The 25,271-nt window shown below is 34.1% G+C and overlaps 1 protein-coding gene and 1 long non-coding RNA gene across 2 annotated transcripts in view; both read left to right on the forward strand.

The window, feature by feature from the left end:
* The window catches only part of LOC127869229 (ras-related protein Rab-27A-like), a 39,020-nt gene continuing 13,749 nt past the window's right edge, over positions 1-25,271 (forward strand). Inside the window, exons 1-3 of the mRNA XM_052411610.1 lie at positions 1-75; positions 9,051-9,122; positions 10,081-10,187. Coding sequence (XP_052267570.1) covers positions 9,059-9,122; positions 10,081-10,187 — 171 coding nt within the window. The 5' untranslated portion in view covers positions 1-75; positions 9,051-9,058. The remainder of the gene's footprint in view (positions 76-9,050; positions 9,123-10,080; positions 10,188-25,271) is intronic.
* On the forward strand, positions 17,771-19,478 carry LOC127869230 (uncharacterized). The gene is made up of 3 exons (XR_008044481.1): positions 17,771-18,061; positions 18,220-18,394; positions 18,782-19,478. It is a non-coding gene; the product is annotated as an uncharacterized LOC127869230 (long non-coding RNA).

Raw genomic sequence — 25,271 nt, forward strand, 5'->3', positions numbered from 1 at the left:
TTCAACTTTTTCGTACCTTGAAATTCAGAAGAGTTAGTTTGTTGTGTTTTTGCAAATTTCAAGCGTTATTTAAAGGTAATGGTTGTTTGTTTCATCTGAGTTGTCACTTGCCAAACCATTAATAAAATCAATCATTATATTTTCTTATTTATTTTCTTATTTGGAGCTTTCATTTCTTTCGTTTGTTAATGAATTGTCTTCGTTTGACTTGTTCAGTTGTTGTACATTGTTCGTGTTGTTGTTGTGTTCCTGTCATCAGACTCGGAGTCAGACACATTGTAGGAGTTATGCATCGTTTCATACATTTCTTCATTTAGTTCCCTGATCAGAATGATGCCATCATACTTGTTTACATGATCCCAATCAAAGTTACAATCATCCAACTATAAAATATATATCTCCAGGTGGGACGATTAAACTTTACCGGTACGCAACACGTAACATCAAACAGCGTACCCTAACCCTAACCCTCAAAACCTAACACATAACAACTAACGCAACACCTTATAATCCTTTTTATCCTATCTATTTCCTTAGTATCGGGGGCTACCGCCCCCAAACCCCCGCTTTGTCGGTAGTGGTAAACAACTGTGTATCGGTAAAGTTCAATCTAGCCTCCAGGTCACTAGGACTTGCATTAGTCTCATTTATAAGACGCGCAAAGAATTTAGAGATACTTTTTATATGGGCTAAATTCTTTGGAACGTCTCAACGGTGAAGGACCCGTTATGTGGCAGGGGTGGCGAAATCTAAAAAAACTATACTTGTCCACGGACAACTATTTAGGAAATTTAACTTGTCCGTTGCTGAACTACACTTGTCCGTTAATGTTTATATAAATTATAAACGCATTTATTGATTAATGTTAAATAATGTGGAATATATCAAAATGAGTATGATTTTCTTGTTTTGTTTATAAATGTATTTCAATGGTACATTCATTAAAGCAGTATATTATAAACAATATAAAGACTTTCTCAAACTTTAAATCTTGCGAAACTAGTGTTATAAAAACATGTGCTGAACATAAATACATTGTAATCGTAACAAATTAAACTATATATATTCCAATATGTGGACCTCATCAGACTGAGGCTCCGCTACTGGTAGCAATTTGATTATATAAACTGGTAACCATTGAAAATCTGTTAGCCAAGTTTCTTGAAAAGTTCTGGTGCGTTTACTCAGATCATACTTTTTATCATAATCTTTCTTAGTTTTTTGGGAGGTTGGCTGCTCAAAGCTTCGGGTTTTGGCTCCGTTGTTGAAGATTAAAAAAAAAGATTCATCTTAACCATTAAAGTCGTCTTAAATTACAAGGTAGACCGTGTTTTGATTATCATAGATTGATAATTTTTATATCCGTTTGATTGTAAAAATAAAGAAACCAGTCTGTACACTGTCTGAAACCAGTCGGGCGGAATGTTGAAAATGCGGCATGCTCCCGGTCTCTTATAGAATAAGGGAGATCACTGCGCAGGAAAGAGCACATATTTTAGCTTGATTGCTCCGCAAATAGCATTGACAATGTAATCGCGTGTCAACATCCAGTTTTGTAAAACTTAATTACGGCTTTAATACAATGTATTTTTGTAAACCTGGACGCGACTTTTAAAAAACTTGTTGTCCACAGACATCTTAATTTAAACAAATCAGTTGCCCAGACAAGCAAATGTACGACTCGGGCAACTCGGACATTTGATTTCGCCACCCCTGTGTGGTGGACACCATAAAGTTTAAATTTTCATCATTTTGCGTAAAATTGCAAATTAACATTACCAACTCATTCAGTTTTAGTTCAGAAGTCCATTTTTACCTCAAATATCGTCGAATTGAAGTTAGAAAGGCATAAATTCTTCAGTTAAACTTCTGCTTAAATTGCAACAATATCACTGACCTCTTACCATATAATGAAACAGATTTAAATATCAACCAATCAGAAGAAGGCATTACAGTGTAACGTGTATGCGTAATTTTATTAAACATGAGCTTTTAACACCGACTTTTAACTTACTAGATCTAGTATGCTCATCTTTGTCCATTTAATAAGCATATGTTCAAAACAGATATGGTGCAGTTTCTATTCACTCTTCTAAGTTTCAGCAACTTTTTATGCATGTCTTTTTCGCACCTCTGTCTGTGTTGTTTTATGTACTTACATTCTACGTTACACAGGACGGTATACTGTACGATCTGTATCAATATTATTTATGTACGGTATAAAAATAAAAGATGTAATGTATTTCAGAACGTTTTAATTGTCACTTTAGAAATAAAACAATGCTTAATTAATCCAGAAAAGTATAATAACATTGGTTTACTATGTAACGCTCTGCACCACAACAGACGAACGCAGACTGTATTTCATGCTGTTTATTCTTCCACAATTAAACCAGATGCTTTACATCGAGGTCTTGTTATTGATTTATATCTACACAGCGAGCGAATCAAGAGATATTGAAAAATTGAATAGTGGTTGGCCTTAAATTGCTCAGGCGTGCAAATTCAAAGTGTCATTACATAATTTTTACAGAACATTATCGAGAAATGAATTATCTACACAGGTATGTAAATATTATTGCAATCTGTTGGTATTAAGTGTCTGATATCGGGGCTTGAATGTTGCGCACAAAAACCTTGCGCAACAATAGTCAATATAGACAAGGAAGGAAAAATGTCCAACATTATTCGAATGGTTCAACCATTGTACGCTCCAAATATTACCAATATAAAAAGTAGCTAAATATTTGAGAGCGTCAACAAGTTGGACTAGGACTTGCGTCTGGTAAACATTTAAGACAGCGCAATCACGCCATTTGCCATATTTTCGGAAGATCTCGAACATTTTCAGCATGGGTGCGAGAAAATTTGTGAGTTCAATCACAAGGAGTACTTTTTAAGATAGAAGCCATATCGACTTCGCCGAAAATGTTGAGAGCCGATTTACAATAGTAAATTACATGTTTCACTTTATCTAAATAAAGCCCGCCTAAAGGCAGAGCATCAGTGTGTTGGAAAATCAATATTGGCCAATTAGAGTTCACGCTTTGAATTAGCTATAGCACTTGAAGGCAGGCTGAATACCAACAGTAAAATAATGCACACAACACGTCTTGTAATTGCCATAAGTGCGTTGTTTTGTGGCAGTTTTTTGGCTTTGTTATAACTACAACACTAATAGTAATACTACCATACAGTGTAGTAACTGTACACCATCACAATTAAACAGGGCTTACTCTACCATTCGCCAAATTAGCCAATTGCTACAAATTGACTTATTTGGCTAAAGAATATTCTATTAGTCTACAACTTTGTCTTCATTAAAACCTAATAATAGCCCCAAATAGAAGAATTTTGCTATTGCAAGGCAAATTTGGCTAAACAAATATTTGAACCAGGGGAAGCCCTGTTAAATCATGGCCAGTTACGTAGGAAACTTATGATTGCAACAGGGTGTTAACCTATTATCGTTGAAAATATTACACACAACTGTGAACATTTTCAGGGGTCTCACTAGGATTTTAAAACAGGAGTTTGGAAAAAGTAGAAGTCAAAAAGGGAAAAAAAGAAGTCCCATTGAATATTGCACGTGTCTTCAAATTTGCAGCAAAAAATCCATTGAAGTAAAGATTGAATATAAAATAATATGTAATATATTTGTTGTTTAAAAACCCAAAAACAAAATCTACATTAGAATTCCCACTCATTATGTGCTCTTTATTGTTACTAAATCAAAATTATGTAGAAAAAAACCTTTTTTAAAGTTCTTATTATATATTTACATGTACATACCCCACTTTTATTCATTTACTTTCTTTTAAACAAAACATTATCATTACATTGCAATTATATTTCCATTTGAAACAACAATCAAACCAGGTAAAGACACAAGTCTTGGACAATCACAACAGAAATTTTAGAACCATTACTGCATTTGATTAACTGGATTTTAAGCAGGTGTGAGGAAATGAATTGTGTTGGCTTGAGTTTTAATAGGAGGTTGCTTTACAGGTTTTGTTTGTCAATGGATTGACTTGAAAAACCCAGTTGTGTAAAAAGGTGGGTCTTGGGGACTCTCAATTGGTTTCAAATAAGCGTCATTTTCAAATTTATGCTTGATTAAGCGTTTCCAAGAGCCCTGATGGCCTGATTTTGTTGAATTTTTGAAGGAGCATAATTAAATTTGTAATGCAAAACACACTTCTGAATTTTAATGTCAATGTGACGATAATAAATCATAATTTAAAATAAACAGTTCTCATGTTTTTCGTGTAAATCATTTGTCAGTGTCTCAATAAATAGCGGACGAAAACTATGCTACATGTATATATAACGTCATGTCATTTGCATGGAAAGCTTAGATGTATCGATTGATGTACATTTGTATTAAAACTTTGTAATGCAGAGTCCTGGATATCATGAAAGGCAGTAAACTAAATGTTTATTTCTATTTATTTAGAAGGATACAGAAATATCACTTGGAAACATATTTTCATATATTAAGTCAAGTCAGTGCATTACTATAGAACAGTGGTGTTTATTTTAACATTATTTCAGTGACCTGGCAGTATGTAATAATGTTTTAGAAAACAAACATTAAAACTAAGATGTGTAAAAATAGTATTTGATAATTGCCCCACTGTTTGTGAAAAATCCCCCGTTTTGTCCAAAGTGATAAGGGAATTTCCCCTCCCCCCTACTTTTGGATTTTTAGCTCACCTGATTGCTCAGGTGAGCTTTTGTGACCGGTCTTTGTCCGTCGTTAGTCCGTCCGTTAACATTTGTTCCTAAACACTCTAGAGGCCACATTTATTATCCGATCTTCATGAAACTTGGTCAGAAGCTTCATCCCAATGAAATCTCGGTCCAGTTCGAAACTGGGTCGTGCCAGGTCAAAAACTAGGTCACTAGGTCAAAAAAGAGAAAAAACTTGTACGCTGTAGAAGTCACATTCATGCCCAATCTTCATGTAACTTTGTCAAAATGTTTGTCTTAATGATATGTTGGTTGAGTTCAAAAGTGGTTCCAATCCGTTGAAAAACATGGCCACCAGTGGGCGGGGCAGTTTTCCTTATTTGGCTATAGAGAAACCTTGTAAACACTCTGGAAGTCACAATTTTTGCCCAATCATCATGAAAGTTGGTCAAAACATTGGTTTTTTTGATTTCTCGGACGAGTTCGAAAATGGTCCAGATCTGTGAAAAAAACATGGCTGCCAGTGGGTGGGGCATTTTTCTCTATATGTATATAGTGAAAACATGTCAACACTTTAGAAGTCACATTTTTGGCCCAATTTTCATGAAATTTTGTCAGAACTTTTGTTTCCTAGATACGTGAGTTAAGTTTGAAAATGGTTCCGGTCTGTTGAAAAACATGGTTGTCAGGGAGACGGGGCAGTTTTCCTTATATTTATATAGTAAAAAGGCTTGCAAACAATCATGAATTAAGGTCATGTAACATGCGAGACAACTCTTCTAAATATAGCATTTAAGTTTACAGTAGTTACTCCCCTTTGATTATTAATGTTTTCATAATAATACAGTGTAGTTGTGTTTCATTTATGTTTTAATTGTTATTTGAGGTTAGATGTTTTATGCCCCCTTAAATTTCGAAGAAAAGGGGGCATATAGTGATCGGACTGTCTGTCCGTCTGGCTGTCCGTCTTTATGTCACACTTTGCATTTAGGTTTCCAAAAATGCTCATAACTTCTATGTCCCTTGAGATATTACCTTCCTATTTGGTATGCATGTGTATATGGACAAGGCCTTTCCATACGCACAATTTTTTTTAGCCCTGTGACCTTGACCTTGAACTTAGGGTCCGCGTTTAGGTTTCCAAATCTGCGTTTAGGTTTCGAAAAATGCTCATAACTTCTATGTCCCTTGAGATATAACCTTCATATTTGATATGCATGTGTATATGGACATGGCCTTTCCATACGCACAAGTTTTTTTACCCTTGTGACCTTGAACTTAGGGTCCGCATTTAGGTTTTGAAATCTGCGTTAAGGTTTCGAAAAATGCTCATTACTTCTATGTCCCTTGAGATAAACCTTCATATTTGGTATGCATGTGTATATGGACAAGGCCTTTCCATACACACAAATTTTTAACCCCTGTGACCTTGACCTTGAACTTAGGGTCCGCGTTTAGGTTTCGAAATCTGTGTTTAGGGTTCGAAAAATGCTCATAACTTCTATGTCCCTTGAGGTATAACCTTCATATTTGGTATACATGTGTATATGGACAAGGCCTTTCCATACGCACAATTTGTTTTACCCCTGTGACCTTGACCTTGAACTGAGGGTCCGCGTTTAGGTTTCGAAATCTGCGTTTATGTTTCGAAAAATGCTATAACTTCTATCAAAGCGTTTATAGAGGGCATATGTCATCCTATGGTGACAGCTCTTGTTTTTAGCTCACCTGATTGCTCAGGTGAGCTTTTGTGACTGGTCTTTGGCCATCCGTCCACATTTTTTCGTCAACACTCTAGAGGCCACATTTATTTTCCGATCTTATTGAAACTTGGTCAGAAGATTTGTCCCAATGATATCTCAATCGAGTTTGAAACTGGGTCATGCTGGGTCAAAAACTAGGTCAAAAAGGTAAAAAAAAAAGAAAAAGTTTGTAAACACTGTGGTTGTGGTCTTTGTCCGTTGTCCGTCCGTCCTCATTTGGTTTGTAAACACTCTAGCATTCACATTTCTCAAGCATTCTTTATCAAAGTTGCTGAAAGATCTCAGTCAAATTCGATGATGAGCAAAATATTTTATACAAAATCCTTGTAAGCAAAGTTTGATGTTTGGTAAGGGGGTCAACTCAAAAAATAGGTCACCATTTTAAATCGTACAAAAACAAAAACACTCCCTACGCCAGAGTTTTGGTTCAATAATCATGAAACTTGACCAGGATGTTTGTCTGGTCAATATCTAGGTCAAGTTTGACATTAGGTAAAGATTGAATGAACCCCATCTTGGCCCTCTTGTTAGAATAGACATTGGTTAAAGTTTTTATACGCCCGTTTTTAAAAACAGGACGCATTATAGTTTCACCCTTGGGGGGTGGGCGGGCGGCGTCCACAGCAGTGTCCGCTCTCCAATTCAAATAGTTTTCATCTGATCTTCACCAAACTTGGTCAGAAGTTGTATCTAGACAATATCTAGGTCAAGTTCAAATATGGGTCATGCCGGGTCAAAAACTAGGTCATGGGGTCACATTTCAAGGATTTAGCATGGTGACGCTCTCTCATTGAAGTAGTTTTCATCCGATCTTCACCAAAGTTGGTCAGAAGTTGTGTCTAAATGATATCTAGGTCGTGTTTAAATATGGGTCATGCCGGATCAAAAACTAGGTCAGGAGGTCACTTAGTGCATTTCAGGCATTGAGCATGGTCTGCTCTCTCATTGAAGTAGTTTTCATCCGATCTTCAACAAATATGGTCAGTAGTTGTGTCTAAAGGAGATCTTGGTCAAGTTCAAATATGGGTCATTCCGGATTAAAATTTAGGCCACTAGGTCACTAAGTGCATTTCAAGCATTTAGCATGTTGTCCAAAACCTTTAAACGGGCGTATCTTGTGACAGTTTGGCACTCTTGTTTTTAAATAATTTATAAATAAATAATATAAGCCACATAAACTATTTTTAAGCATAAAGAAACAAGTTTTCTGACACTTAATTTTATTTTTTTTCGTGTCTGTAAATTTAGATACGAAAAATATTCAGAAAGTACAGGTGTCAGAACATCTAGAGTCAACAATGAAGGTGTCCGAAAATTATAATTATATTGATATAAATGCAATAAATCAATGTGCAATAATTTTCTTGTGATAAATTCGTATTATTTTGCTTAAAAAAATAAATACAACTTCACAGCTTTGCTAACTCTTTCCTGAAATGATAAAGAACAAAAGTAAACACAGAAAAAATTCTGTTTCCTTATTCAGATGGGGTAATCACATGATAATCAAGATGGCGACGTCTATACTGAGACGGTTATTTTTCGCCGTTTTATATCCTTTATTACTCTTGATTATTTTTTAAATGACGCTCACTTTTCAGCCGCATAAGTAAAAAGGTGATTAGCGTTTATTTTGTATTTAAATTCGCTTTATATCTCGACTTTACTCCCTGCACATTTTCTGAGTGGAGCCCTAATTAGGTCATTCTGCTAAGAAAGTTCGCACCGAGTAAAGTCGAGATATACATGTAGAGCGAATATTATTATGAAATAAAAGCCAGTAATTTCTTCCTAATATGGCTCGAAAGTGAGCGGAATAAAAAAAATACAAGTTCATGTAATACAGGGTATAAAACGACGAAAAATACCTGCCTCGGCATGGACGTCGCCATCTTGTTTGTCATGTGATTATCCCCTCAGTTAATAGGATGACACTGTTTCAAATGCTGTTGGGTGAATCCATTAGTTTCCGGTAAACATGGTTATTTACCCAATTACGCAAATGTAATGATCCATGACCCTCAGGCATGCATCTGCCTGGTAATTTTTACCCATTGTGTGTATTGTGTTTTTCAAGTGTGTTGACTAATTGGCTTCGTTGTTTCAAACACTCATTAATGGTTATTCGGTCTCGCTTATCCGCTAATCTTACTTGAACTTGTCAATGTCATACAATAATAAGGGCCCATTACTATCACCTGATAACAAAATACTATTAAATTGGCATGTGACAAACAGGACCCCCAAGTGTCCTCCCTTTACTCCACCACAATATGTCGCAACCACCAAACTGGGCTTTATCGTGGACATGTCTTACAAATGAATTGGATATAGACTGCCACTTTTTTCTCCAAATCACTCATTGGTAAATTTAAGTGCTGACAAAATAGTCGTTTTAAGAAAAATGACGAAATTTCGTGTTGACAAAAATAAATGGTGTCATAGTATGTATAATGTTTTATGAAAACTGTTTATAGTTGTTAAAAACTTACCAGTCTTTGCCAAACTTATTTCTTTGTTGAGACTGTTGATGCTGTTATGGTATCTTGATGTAGACTCTGACTCTGTTAACTGAATGTTTCAATATTTCAGGTGCCAGTATGACTGACTCCCCTAACCATGGTCCGTCTGACTATGACTACCTCGTCAAATTCCTTGCCTTAGGTAACTATGATCACCTTTAAGCCACACCTAAATCAAGTCCATTAATGCATGCTTTAAAAGCATAATATTGTTTTTGCCCTGTCTGTTGGTGGTTTGCTCCAACTTTAACATTTTGCCATAACTTTTGCAATATTGAAGATAGCAACTTCATATTTGGCATGCATGTGTATCTCATGGAGCTGCACATTTTGAGTGGTGAAAGGTCAAGGTCATCCTTCAGGGTCAAAGTTCAAATATATAGCTTCAAAGCAGCGCAGTAGAGGACATTGTGTTTCTGACAAAAATGTCTTGTTTATTAAATAAATAACTTTCACTTAATTTGAAACTATTTTCTTGTTTGAAATACATAAAATATTGTTTATTTTTGAAAGTTGGTGCAAAGATATGTATACTTTATGTAAGGTAGTAAGTTTACTTACTTGATTTATTCCTGAGGTATTATATCACCCACTCTATGTGTACAGAAACTGTGCTAATAATAATTGCCACAACTGAATGATTTGACAGATTTAAATATTTTATTATTGTTTTATTGTTTGCTTTGCAGTGTTTATTTCCCCTTTGTGATAAAATTGGCAAAGCCCTTGGAATTATTTAATCACGGAAGGACAATTATATATTTTTAATCATGAAGATTGAAAGTATAAATTCTTTTTTGTTATAAAACATTGATTCACTGATTTTGTTTGAACCTATTTATTTAAGCTAAATTTCATCAAAAGCCTAACTTAGTCTTATTCAAAGGCTCTCAAGTTTGTTTCCTGGGCAGAACTTGGTGCCTTTTGGGAACATCTCAAGAGTGGGTGTCAAACACTTGAACTCCCAGTCCCTAGGCAATGGGGACATCTCAAGAGTGGGTGTCAAACACTTGAACTCCCAGTCCCAAGGCAAGTAATTATAGAAGAAAAATATATGCATGTTGCCTTTTAAATCCATACATGTTGTACTGGTTTCCCAGGTGACTCTGGTGTGGGGAAGACGTGCTTCCTATTCCAGTACACAGACAACACATTCACTGGGAAGTTCATCTCAACAGTGGGAATAGACTTCAGGGAGAAGAGAGTGGTAAGTCGTTAAACCCGTTCCTGCTCAAAAGCAATGTGACAATGGCTATATGCAAAGAGCATAAAACCAGAATAGCCTGCGAGTAACAGGCAGTCTGTTTAAGTTTATGCTGGCTACCAGCTACTGCTCATCAGTATCTAAGGATTGGACAAGTTTGTATATGAGTTGGAAAAAGTTATTTAAAAAAAATAAGTATAGGGACAAAGGTGTTGCCTGAGTTTTTGGATGCTTCCTTTGGCCTAACATTTTAATGACCAAGTTTGCTTATTGGCAAATTATCTCTTTTTGGCTACTATATGGATTTTTACAAAAATAAAGATATAGCTCAATAGAGTTGTCTTTAGCCTTATGGATCAAGTGTATTTTGCAAATGGCAGAGCAGGGTTCGCACAGACCTTGAGAAGTGCTTGAATTTCAATGTTCTCCTTGAAAAGTGCTTATAAAGGCTGTGGAGTGCTTAAAAAGTGCTTTTTAGGGCTTCAAAAGTGCTTGGAAAACATACAAAGGGTTAAAATATATTATTTCATATCTTTTCCACGAGTCTGAAGTCGTAGTTTTTTTCACGATTAATGACGGTTCCGATATGTTTATGCTGGCAGGAACTGGATCGGTACGGGTTTTAGAATGTAAGGGAGACAACTACTACTAATTTTCCGCCTATTGGTCTACTTCGTGTTTTTTGTACGCATTATGCCATTACAATGCTGACAAGTTGAAATATGCCAGGGAATAAGTGCATTTTCCAGAAAGGGTGGCTTTTGAAGTAACCTTGGGTTGTTGACAACGCCGATTCTTAAGTCAAAGCATCTTGTAAAGTATGCAGAAAAGATTTAGAGATCGCTAGTATGAGGGAATCCGCATTGAAAAGCCACCAGAAGAGTGAACATTTAGAATACATATTCAATACAAATAACAGGTTATGTGTTCGTATGTGTAATGCCTTTGGTCAATTACTATATCATAATGAAATATCTTACTTTTGATTAAACAGTTGTGACTGTAGCAGGGTAGTGCAGACTGTTGTAAGTCACATAGAATGTTAAGCAAGAAGAGATCAATTTAGCGAAAATGTTGTCACTATTGGACACAAAATAATATACAGTGTCAGTAGGTCAACTAAAAAAGTGCTTGAATTTGGATTTTTTCCCTTGAAAAGTGCTTTAAAAATGCTTGAATTTCATTAGAGATAATTTGTATGAACCCTGCAGAGAAAACACTCGAAAAACCTGCTCATGGTGAGCTTTTGTGATCGCCTTTTGTCCGTCATGCGTCGTCCGTTGTGAACATTTTGCCTTGTGAACACTCCAGAGGCCACATTTATTGTCGATCTTCATGAAACTGGGTCAGAACATTTGTCCTATTGATACCTTGACTGAGTTCGAAACTGGGTCATGCTGGGTCAAAAACTAGGTCATTAGGTAAAAAAAAAAAGAAAAACCTTGTGAAAACTGTAGAAGTCACATTTAATGCCCAATCTTCCTGTAACTTTGTCAAAATGTTTGTCTAAATGATATGTAGGTTGAGTTCAAAAATATTTTCGGTCCATTGAAAAACATGGCAGCCAGGGGGCGGGGCAGTATTCCTTATGTGGCTATAGAGAAACCTTGTGAACACTCTAGAAGTCAATTATTGCCCAATCATTATGAAACTTGGTAACACTCGGTAAAAAAACATGGCCGCCAGAGAGGGGGGCCATTTTCCTTAAAATTATATAGTACAAAAATCTTGTGAATACTCTAGAAGTCACATTATTTGCCTAATCATCATAATTTTTTTCTAAACATCAATTTTATAGATATCTCGTACGAGTTCGAAAATGATCATGATTGGTGGAAAAATATGGCTGCCAGGGGGTGGGGCAGTTTTCTCTATATGAATATGTATATAGTGAAAACATGTGAACAGTCTGTAAGACACATTTTTTGCCAAATCTTCATGAAATTTGGTCAGAACATTTGTTTCCTGTGTAGAAAAGTTTGGTTTTATTATGTCATTATTATGTAACATTAGTTGTATTATTTAATTTTTCATAACACAGAATTTTCATTATTAACATAACTGTTTTAGTCATAAGCACTAATGATAAGCCTATCAACTAAGAGAAAGCTGAAAGAAAGACAACATGTACATACTTTCGCAGTAATTATCTCCCTTGTTTAACCTGGTTCAGTAATCTATTTTTAGTTCTGCTCTGGAATTTGGGAAGATATTGATCATTGATAAATGGACTGTTCTGAGGGAAAATAGACTCTTCTGCCATTGCTCTCAGAACTGTATAACATAAGCTGTTTTGGCTGATTGAATCACCTCTTGATGCTTTCTTGAAAAGGTAACAGCACTTGAAAAAGGTTGTAATTTTGAAATAATTAAACTCTAAATAATTGCAACACCAGCATCAAGACATTTTAGCTTTATTTTCCAAATTATTCTTATTATTTAGATTATAAGCTCACCTGAGCACTATGTGCTCATGGTAAACTTTTGTGATCGCCTATTGTCCGTCGTGCATCGTGCACGGTCAACATTTTGCCTTGTGAACACTCTAGAGGCCACATTTATTTGTCCGATCTTCATGAAACTTGGTCAGAACATTTGTCCCATTGATACCTGGACTGAGTTTGAAACTGGATCAAAAACTAGGTCACTAGGTCAAAATAAAAGAAACACCTTGTGAACACTGTAGAAGTCACATTGAATGCCCAATCTTCATGTAACTTTGTCAAAGTGTTTGTCTAAATGATATGTTGGTTGAGTTAAAAAATGGTTTCGGTCTGTTGAAAAACATGGCCGCCAGGGGGCGAGGCAGTATTCCTTATATGGCTAAAGAGAAACCTTGTGAACACTCTAGAAGTCACCATTTTTGCCCAATCATCATGAAACTTGGTCAAAACATTGGTTTCATTGATATCTCGGACGAGTTCGAAAATGGTCCAGATCGGTGAGAAACATGGCCGCCAGGGGGCGGGGCAGTTTCGCTTTTTTTGGACACTCTAGAAGTCACATTTTTGGTCCAATCTTCATGAAATTTGGTCAGAACATGTGTTTTCTGAATATGACTATTGAGTTCAAAAATGGTTTGGTTCGGTAAAAAAAAATGGCCGCCAGGGGGGGGGGGCGGCATTTTCCTTATATTTATATATTAAAAAAAGCTTACGAACACTCTTGAAGTCAATTTTTTTGCCTAATCATCATATTTTTTTTCTAAACATTGATTTTATAGACATCTGGGACGAGTTCGAAAATAGTCATGATGGGTGGAAAAACATGGCCGCCAGGGGGTGGGGCAGTTTTTTGTATATGTATATAGTGAAAACATGTGAACAGTCTAGAAGACACATTTTTTGCCCAATCTTCATGAAATTTTGTCAGAACATTTGTTTCCTGGATAAAACAGTTGAGTTCGAAAATGATATGGATCGGTAAAAAAGCATGGCCGCCCGGGGGGGGGGGGGGGGTTCCTTATATTTATATAGTAAAAAAGCTTGTGAACACTCTAGTTTCCTGTTTTTCTGGCAGTTTTGTATGAGCTTTCCTCTTCCTTCCTGCTTGTTTACCTCTTCCAGACATTTTGTGATGCTTTTGTTAGATACCGGTATCTAAGAAATATCTCTGCAGATTAATGTAGATTTTTTAATTTCGATTTTTAGATGGTTGCTTAGCGACCGTCTAAGGTGGTTAGTCTAAAATTCAGGTCGATACGCCTTAGCTACTAGGAGCCCAATACCCGCTTACGACGCGTATCCGCGCGAGAAAGAGTTGTATAATTTATGCAAGAGGTTTGAGTTCTCCAATTATATTCATTTTCAAATGGAAACATGATATTAATATCGTGTTAAATGCAATAGTTTCGAATGGTGCTTTTATAGAAAAGAATCAATAAACAATGATCATATTGTACGTGTCACAGAGGAGATTGTTTATAAATGAAATAAATAGTCCACTTTCTGCAGCGTCTTCATGACGCAGTATTTTTGCTCAGTCCATTCATGATATGAGGCTATTAATAGATGCGCCTGTCGATAAACAAAGGAAAGTTTACGGGCTATAATAACGCAATAGGTTACGCTCTCACATACACCTCAATGTCGTAGTACAGGTCGTAAATTGAGGCTATTAATAGATTCGGAAAAAGTTAACGCTTATTTATATTCTCAATTTATAAAACGTTGAACATAAGTTCAACAATTACTTCAGCGATACGATAGACAGAAACAAAAAAATGTTTCATAATCGCTAAACCCGAAAATAACAAACAATTTATACTAATAATACAAATGGCCTGTTTTGTAACCTCGTTCATGCTACTACAGCGGGTATTTCTGGAAAACATTCTTTGGTTCTCAACAGATACATGTAGTGGCAATCTTTTGTATGTACGGGTGCAAGCAACGCAATAGTAGAAGGTTAGTAGAAGGTTTAGCTTGTTTATATTCACAGTTCTCAATACATAGACAGTTGGATATGAGTTCATCAATTACTACAGGCATACTATAGGCAACCTCGAAAATGCTTTATAATCGCTAAAACCGAAAACAACTAAATATATTATATTAAATATATTTAAAACAATAAATATCTTTTAAAAATGTAGTCGGTGTATACGCTGACTTTGAAATAAAGTTTGCAATTTACTTTTCTAAATAAATAAATATAATTAAACAAAAGTTTAATTATTGTGTTGTGTTTTTCACTTGTAAGTTGCATATTCACAGCATGAAATGTGTGTTGGCATTGTCAAACCACACATTAGTGTGAGTAGATAAAAAATATACTACGGGAGAGCACTTCATATGTGTCATAATATGCCTTGTTATGAGTATCTTTCTTCACTATCGAAATATATCGTATGTTGATATTTGATTTAAAAGCAGTTTTCTTTCGACACATTTAAATCACACGTCAATAGCGCCGTCATGCGAAAATGGGTCTTATGCGTTTTGGCAAGCATTTGTTAAACCCAACATGTGCTTTTGCGCAGTCAGGCCGAAGGCGATGCTGTTCCTTATAAAATCACTCAATATGTTATGTTTCTCCTTACCAGAAGGAGAGATAGCTGAGTGGGCTATTTATATGATGAGCGCATATGGAATAAGACCCATTTTTCGCATGATGAGGGTCATTACAAATCTCATTGCGCATTGAAAATGCCACATTTAAGAACAATGCTTTTTGATACAAAATTGAAGTCAAAATAGCAAACTTGTTAATAATGGCAGCCTATCCACACATTAAGGAATGATTTCCAGACGTGCTGACCAAGTACGGCCAACATTGTGGTAGGATAATTAAACGATTATCTCTTATCATGACACTATACTATTTTGCTAATGATTGTTTTATCATCTTGAGGCAAAAGTAAAATTCTGCGAGATGGATTGTAACGCGTAATTGTAACAGGGCCACAATTTGTGTCGCTTGAGCATACAGAGAGTAGTCCGGAATTCCTTACACTGAACAGTGCTACATCCTTTGAATTGAGCACATACGCAGTGATGTAGCAAAAATTCAGAGGTTGTATCTCGAATCAGCTTATTAAATATTCGAAAATATTCATGCGTGTCTGTTGGCGTTATGTAAAAGTCACTAAGATGAAAACTGAGTAAAACAGCTACGCCTAAAAGCGCATTAGTGCTCTTTACCTTTATAATGTTTATGTCAGCGTTGTTGACACTGTGTGAACTGCTCGGGTAACAAGTAAAGCATAAACAGCAATGTTTATATACTTTTATTCCTCCATATACAAGATACGAAGATTATTGTGTATTTTGAATTTGTATATGGTGTCAAAAATCAAAAGTGTTGTACACGGAACTTTCATTATGAATTTATATTCTTGGTGAGATAGTTATTTGATATAAGAAAAAATATTCCTTTAATATGATGGTGACTGCAAATTTTCTTTATATTAAGTTTTCATTACCATTTTCATCATACTTTCTACCCTTGTCAAAAAAATAACCCACTTTCATACCAAAACACACTTAAACCAACATAAAACTGTGTTTTTTCTGAGTCTTTCTCAGCGGAAGTTGGTTTTTGCTATTAAAAGCGAGTTTTATGTGCGCTAAACTGTGCTTAACTGAGTTTAAAGTTGGTTATTTTAAGAAGATGTGTGTTTAAGCGAGTTTTTTTCTGTAAGGAGTCAGTTTTTTGTGTGTCAAAAGTGAGCCTTTTTATTTATGAGTTGGTTTATGTGTGTTTAAGTGTGTCTTTTTGTTTTATAAGCGAGTCTTTTACAACAGAAGTTGATCCTTTTTAAACAGAAGTGGGTTTAAGCGAGTTTAAATTGGTCTTTTTGTAAATAATTTGAGAGCTGTAACTAGGCTAAAAGACTCACTTTAACACACTTTTCAATTAGTTGGTCCTTTGTTTATAAATAATACTCATCAATAAAACAATAATTCTTCAAATAGATCTGTGTTTCATGTTTATAGCCATATATAATACAAGTCAATTGTAAAGGGGCTTTTTTACAGCTTGTTTGCCATTGTCCCTATTGTAAATGTGTGTGCTCCCCATAATTTTTGTGTGAATATTGGATGAAAATGGCTCTTTCAGAACATCACAGGTTCACAGATGGACAAAAAGTATCACTGCCAAAAACTATAAAAATTATAAAACTTAGTTTTATACCTGAAAATGAAAGAGTTTGTCTTTCGCTTTGATTTTTTTCTTTATATTTGTTTTTATTATAAACAATATCTTATGATTGTTTTATGTCTTAAAATTATTTTATTTTTTTAATTTTAAAACAATCTTATATGATTGTCTATATTTGTTTAAATCAGTATTTACTTGTTAAATCTGCATATTTAAATAATTATGGTATTGGAAACATTATTTTGGAAATAATCTATTAATTTGTGTACATAAGTTATGCAAGATTTTGATATTTTCATATGATACCATTATATCCATTTTCTTAATTTGCAATAAAATAATAAGATGCCAAACATGACCTGTGTTACATAAACAGTCAACAAAATAACAATACAATACCTAAAAACACCCCTTTTCACACCACTAACAATAAACAGATAACAATCTGTCAGGCATTCAGAGCTAAACAGGGTACTGATTATCAGGGGCAGATAAAGCTACTGATAGGGTTTGCCCAGACATAAGGCTGGAATGAGGTATAAGACTTTTGATTGGTTTAATTTTTTGCACAGGAAATTATTTGAAAACAACAACTTTTGAAAAACAAGCTGGTTTCAGCAATTGAATTGAGCTAAATTAAATTAACATTAAGACTTATAATTGTTCTGTAAAATGTATTGAAATACTGTCAGCATGAAGTATTGTGTGATGAAAACAATGTGTATTTTACTACAATTTGGAAATCAACAATAAGTTTGTTTGAAAAGAAGTTCAACTGTTTTTTTTGGAATACTGAAGAACAGTTTTAACAGGTTTGTATTGTCATTTCTTCATCCTTTTTTTTATTTAGTTTACTGAATTAATTATGATCATTTTTATATTTATGTATTGTCCACTGGGAAATGTAAATTGATAAGTTAATGTATTGCAACTTAAAGGAAAAACAACACAATTTGCAGCAAAAATAGATGAACATACACATGACAAAGTGTAAATGTTGTGTACAGGGAATTATTGTGGTTGTTTTTTATGATTATTGTCATCTTTATTGTTATTTATAGATACTTCTGGTTATTACTGAACAGATTTCTTTCCCTCATATTTTAATTTTGAAGGTTAAATTCTTGCCCCAAGAGCAAAAGTGGTAATCATACTACTTGATGTATGGACTTTTACACCAGGCTTTTACCCTGCACGAGCTGGCCAACTTGAGGGGAACTGAAGTGGGCAAACCTCGCCCTGTCCTTGAACAAGAAAGCTGGATTTGTTGAGAGGTAAAACTATACAGGTTATTGCATTTTAAAAGCGTCACAATTCTGACCAATGTGACAAATATTTTTAGAGTTTGGAATGTGATTAAGTAAATTACAAGCTTTGGAAAATTACCAATTGTAAATATTTTGTCAAAACTCCTTTCTTTTTTTGGTTCCAGAGTATCATTTAAGCTGAAATCCAGCATGAAACCAGGGAGGCGATGGCCATCGCACAGGCCATGTGCCGACTATTCACTTTTCACCAGCTTGTGACTTGCTCCATGAAGGGAGCAACAACTACAACTGGGTCACCAAGACCAAGCCTCCCCGCTGCTGAGAGAAATGCAATCATTGGTACTTGTTCTTCATCATAAAAATTTGAAGTACCAGTTATCCATATAGAAATTCAATACACATTCTTCAAATATTTTTCAGATCACTTACTGTTTACAGTCGCATAAATGATCATTTTATTTCATCATTTGTGAAAAGGGGGAGTTTTTATAATCCAAGTGACAGTTAACAATAGTTTTTTTTTATTCATGAAGACAGGGATTGAAAAACTTTGTCCGTGTCTCTAGTCACTGTCTCCAGGACAATCAGTAATAAACTCATTTGTGTTGACCTCCTTAATATGCAAATATTTAAGCTCTTTTTCTGGCTAGAGTATTTTCTATTTAAGAACAGATTTTGTTGTTTTTTGCATGTTTTTAAAATGAATAGTCTATTATATTTTTTCAGATGTCATAGCCAAAACCTTTTACAAGCCTCTGGTTGATGTTGAAGAAAAGATGAGAGGTTGTTTAAGGCATCTGCGGCTGATGCACAAGTAGACTGAAGTCTTTGTAAATAAAATGTGCTGTTAAAATGATTATTTAACCATTGTTTTCACTTTGTTATATAGATTTGCACCTGTTTCAACAACATTAACTTATTTTTATGCTCCCGGTAGGGTCTCATATAGCAGTTGAACTGTCCGTCTGTCTGTCTATCCGTCCGAAAACTTTAGCATTGGTCATAACTTTTGCAATATTGAAGAAAGCAACTTGACATTTAGCATGCATGTGTATCTCATTGAGCTGCACATTTTGAGTGGTGCAAGGTCAAGGGCATCCTTCAAGGTCAGAGGTCAAAATCCACTGGAATAAATAAGCAAAGAGAGATAATTTCTATACTTGCCAAATGATAAATAGAAATTTTATTTCAAAGCGGCGCAGAAGGGGGCATTGTGTTTCTGACAAACACATCTCTTGTTTGTATTTATTCCATACAATCTTACTTTTTTCAGTTCTTTCTTTGTGTTCAATGTTATGTTATAACACTATTATATTTTATTATAACAATGCCATGTCTGTCAAAATAGTTTTATCATGCTGTGTATATGGATATATATGTAAAGTTTTATGTTTTATCGTTTAAAAAAGTAATTAGAATTTAATTTATGATATTTTTGTTCTTATCATAAAAAAGTTTTTCAGTTTTCAAGTGGGTGAAAAGTGGGTTTTTACTGAGCATTTAACAGGTTTTAAAGCTAGTTTTAACTGCGTTTAATCTGTGAAAAGCACACATTTAGCTCACTTAATGCTCAAATAAAAACCCACTTTTAACTCGCTTAAGAACAGGAAAAACCGACTTGATGTGTAGAAGCGGGTGTAAAAGCCAACATAAAGAAGGAAAACACACTAACTATTAACCAACTTAAGTTGGTAAAACTCGGTTTTAAAGCGTGTTTTAACTGCGTTTAATCTAAGTTAAGCACACATTTAGCTCACTTAACACTCAAACAAAAACCCACTTTTAACTCGCTTAAGAACAGGAAAAACCGACTTGATGTGTAGAAGCGGGTTTAAAAGCCAACATAGAGAAGGAAAACACACTCACTTTTAACCCACTTAAGTTGGTTTAAGTTAGTTTTAGTTGGTTTAAGTTGGTATAAGAAGGTATAAGCGTGTTGGTTTATGTGAGTGAAATCCAGGTTTTACCTACAAAAAACCAAGTCGGTAAGCAAAAAGTGTGTTTAAAAGACACGCTTTGACCCGGTGCCAATACCGCAGGGTTTAACACGGTTTTAACACGGATTAAAACCGAGTTTTGCCCACTTTTTTGACAAGGGTATGCTTTCCGAAGGTCCAAAAAGCTTGTTGTTTTTATTTTGTCTAAGTTATTTCTTTGAAATAATAAGGATGATAAAAAGTGCACACAAAACTCGACCCGTGGGCTATGACACACACTTTATAAATTTGAATGGCGTATGTTCATTTCAAACTTGCGATTGATTTTGAAAAATGAATTGCGTGTTAAATTATGCAATAGCGAACATCTTCAGTGCCTTCAGCGCTTTGATTTCTGTAGGTTTAATCCTTGGAATCCAATGCCAGAAAGGAAGTAATCTCAGAACTTTCTCTTTATAGAATGGGCAGTTACTCTTACTCAGATATTTGAGAGAACTCTATTCATCAAGATACTAGTATGCTCAAGATACTCTCCCTTGAAAGGTCCACATTTCTGCTAAAATAAAATACAGCGAGTAGTGATGTTCGGCTGATCGCAGCTCCTGTGTAAATTGCCTTTTATTATAGGAAATAGTGATAGTACATAGTTAAATTCGGTATTAGGCAGTAGGTAATTGTGTCAATAATACATGGAATAAACTACTGACTTCATAAAGTGGACGTAAATGGTGATTTTTAGTGAAATTGTGGAATCTTCTGTGTCGTCAAATTGGATTTTGTAGTGCATTAGTAGTGCATTGAGAAGACCCCTGGTCATATTGAAGCTATTGAACCTATTCAACAAACAAAATAACTAATCGGATTAACATCTTTACCTGTAGACAGTGAACCGTTTAATAAAAGCAATTCTGGCTGTGTAACCTTCTACACTGATTGGATATTAAATTACTACAATCTGCAATACAGTGACAATATAACAATATCCATTAACTATGAGTAGTAACAGTAAACTTGAGCAAACGAAACTTAATTTCAAAGGAAAAAAGCCCGAGACAAAACCAGCTAACAAAAAACAACGCGCTGACTCAAGCAATAGTACAAATACGAGCATGGACGACCTGTCCAATATAAATACGCTGCTCGAGAACATGACTGAGGGGTTAGCGGAATTGAGGGAAGATTTCAAAAGTATGCTAAAGCGGGAAGAGATAGATGATCTTAGAAGAAAGCAGTTTCCACCATCATGAACAAAAACGAAGTTACAATGATTAAAACAATCGAAACTGAAGTCACATTAACAGGACCAAGACATTAAATGAAAAATTAACAGGTTTGGAATTCGAAAATGAACAATTGAAGCAAAAGGTTCCGATCTTGAGAAAAATATCACCAAGTCAATTACTCAGAGCAACAAATACAAATTGAGAAACATTATGAAACTAGCAGAGAAGCGCTAAAACTTGCAAACTACAACGAACAATACTCGAGAAAGAACAATGTTAAAATCATGAACATCAAGGAAACATCCGATGAATCTGAAACCAAACTCATTCAAACAGTCTCAAACATATTGAAAACAACAGCCGACGTTGACCTGAAACACGAGGACATAATGGCCATACATCGCATACCATCTAAGATGGGGACAACCAGGCCAATACTCATTAAACTTAAAAACAACAATGCAAAGTCAGCCATCATGAAGAAACGCACTCCAATGAAATCAAAAGGGTACAAACTTGTAGACGATGTGACGAAACGAAACCAAGGACTAATAAGCAGGTTATTTCTTCATCCCGATATCAAAAACGCCTGGTTTTTTAATGGTGCAGTATTCGGGCAAACCACCTCGGAAGAAAGAATCAAGTTCGATATATTTGACAATATAAATGACACAAGCAGCTAGTGACTTCCGAAACAGGAGTAGGAAGTTTTAGACGGCAATCGGTGTTTTTGGAATGATGACATTATGTTATCATAAGAGTATCCTACAAACGTTGGAAATTTTACTTGTCTACCTTTTAATCGGTATGTAATTTTGTTCTTATCCAACTGTCTACTATACTGTCTCTTACAATGGAATTAAATAATGTTTCGCTCCTTACGTAAAATAAACTTATTTACCATTCTGTTATAGAGTAGAACTAACTTGAATTCTTGTATGCTATTTGTAACATATTTTCTTTACAAACCCAATATAGAAAATACAAACATTGTTTTTGTTCCTAATTAAAAACAATACTTCATTATATATCTCGTAACCATCTATGACCGTTCGATAAAATTTGCATTGTATCATCTTTTCTCTAAAAAAACATACTTATATAGACAATAAATGTACAGACGCTCAGTCTTTTACGTAAGAGCTTGTATTTTATGTGTCGCATATTATATTGCATGTTCGTCAAAAAGTCATTTGTTGTTAAAACTATTGCCGACTCTAACCTTTTATCTTGACTTATATATCTATTAAAAATTGAAATGTAAATCATGCAAAATGACGAGAAATTCATGGCACACGGCGATTGTTTTTGCACAACCTTCTGATTTATCAAAACATTATATTCTTTAGGTGTTAATCCCAACTGTTATAAACTAAATGACTTGCTAATCTTGCACTCATATACAGTATACTTCCTAATGTTCCCCGTGGTTCCCGTGAATAGCTTGTCAGTTGAGATACTGTTAAATTATGGCTGTTTTAAACGATTTTTACTTAACAAGCTTGTAGTTTCAATAATTATAAAGTACGAAACGTCTAGAACATTACAATACATACTATATCATTAATTATTTCTTAGCTAGACAACATCATATATCGGTTGTTAAAAAATACATTATCAAGTCGTGATATTTGATTATCTGCAATCATGTGTATGTTTTCTCAACGAATTACGAAATGGAACACCTCCGCATGCAATTACCACAATTTACAAAAACGGTAAAAATATTGGGCGGGAAATCAATAGTCTGCGCTGTTCAATTAGTTTTACTTGTTTTTCCACCTCAATGCTAGAGCGCCTTTCCGATATCTTTGGACTTCTTCTCTATTTATTTATTGTTTAATTTATCTGAATAATTTTTCTAAATAATCATTGAAATTATATAGCCTATATGGTATTCATACCCAAAACGCTTTATTGACAACACATTACAATAATTATTAGAATAAGAATAGTTAATTTCTGCACGAAAGTGTTTTTTTTCTTATCTCCGAAAAACAGAGTCGAGATCGATGCGAAGTATACTAATTTTCCTTAATTGAGGTAAAAATACATGCCCACCTGAATATTATAGCCTGTTCCAACTGGAAAGCAAATATCACCTATTAATAGTATGTGGTACGTGTATACATGTTGTTGTTTGATGTATAGATTAGTAATGATTTCATACATGCCTTTTTGTCGCTAGTCTTTTGGCATACATAAGCATTCATTCTATCTGTTATACTTTTTTACTTCTGATGTTAACAAAAAGCTGACTTTGACTAAAAAGCTTTTTTTAGGATTAATGTTTACCATAAAAGCGTGAAATTATTGATCTATAAAATAATGGTAGTGATATTTTACGTTTTGTTAAAACTAAGCACTTTTAAAACAAATCATTTTATGCTCACAGCATATGATATATACACAGTGTACAATAATATTGTAGTGAACTAATACTTGTAAAACAGTATCTGAAATACCATAAAATGTAATTGTATTGCTTAATTGTCTAACTTGTCTGTTGTTTACAACTGTCTAACGTGTCTGTTGTTTACAACACTTACGTTGATATTTTTTTTTTTTGACCAACACTTGTTAAACATACTCCTGTATATCACCAACTGTATTTGTATTGTTTTCATGCTTAAACTTTTACTTTTACAAAACTAACTGGTAAGGTTTTCATAAATACTTGTTTATCAGAACCCGGCTTAACACCAAAGGTACTTGTAATTGTTTTTTTTAACTACTCTGTAATGAATATAGCATACATGTAAATATGTATATTCAATTTATGTATAATTCCTTATATATGCTATATAGCTAAAGCATAGAATAAACATATAACATCTTTATGTATACAAAATTAACATTGATATTGTGTTTATCAATATTTGTTAATGGAACCAGGCTAACCACCAAATGTACTTGTATTGTATTTTTTAACTCTTCTGTAATGGATATAGTACAAATACGTATATACAATTTATGTATACCACAGTATAACCATATTACCTTTTATATGTATACAACATTGACATTGATATTGTGTTTATCAATATTTGGTAATCGGAACCCGGCATACCACCTAATATACTTGTATTGTGTGTGTTTTTTTTAACTTTATATGTATACAACATTGATATTGTGTTTATCAATATTTGGTAATCGGAACCCGGCTAATACCACCTAATATACTTGTATTGTGTGTGTTTTTTTTTTACTCTTCTGTATAAATGGATATAGTACAAATACGTATAAACAATTTATGTTTAAATCCTTAAGTATGCTCTTTTGTTAAAACTTATAATAAACATATTACAGTGTGACATTTAATATGAATATGCATAAACCTCAAACATATTTATTTTTTTATTGATATATTTTTTTTATTTTTATTTTTAAATCTTACATACCGAAAAGTAACGTCACATACTTAGAGTAACTTAATTACTTAAACTTAAAAAATACATTCTCCAGTGAAATTCTTATTATTTACTCATACCCACTTTTTTTTAAACTTCCGTTTTGAGAACATTAGATACCGATAATTTATGTCTTATATTTAGGGCAATTTACCTTGCATAAGCACATTTGCTTGTTTTTGTGTGTTCATATGTTTTATTTTATTCTTTTTTTTCTATGTCTCTACTAGGGACAAGTCTTTTATTGAGTTTTCTTCTTACTTTTGTGATTATCTCTTTTTACTTCTTCAAGTCTATGGAATATTCATCTTTTTGTAATCCTAATTTTTGTTTTCTTTTTTTGTTTGTATGTATGGACATCTTATGTCCTATAAGAGAAACCAACTGGACATATTTTAGAATAGAAACTTACTGGACAAGCACATACAATTACCATTTACACACCCTCCACCTACTTAAATGATTAAATTATGTACTTTAAATCTTAAAGAATTAAACAATAAAGACAAACGAATAAAAATCTTCAAATGGACATCCGATGAAGCCACAACGTTAGGAATTACATTCACAAATAATGAAAAGGATACAGTTCTTAAAAACATACTACCTAAATTACAGAATTTTAAAAACTGCTTAAAATCATGGC

The sequence above is a fragment of the Dreissena polymorpha genome, chromosome 2, assembly GCF_020536995.1.
Source record: "Dreissena polymorpha isolate Duluth1 chromosome 2, UMN_Dpol_1.0, whole genome shotgun sequence".
Lineage (NCBI taxonomy): Eukaryota > Metazoa > Mollusca > Bivalvia > Myida > Dreissenidae > Dreissena > Dreissena polymorpha.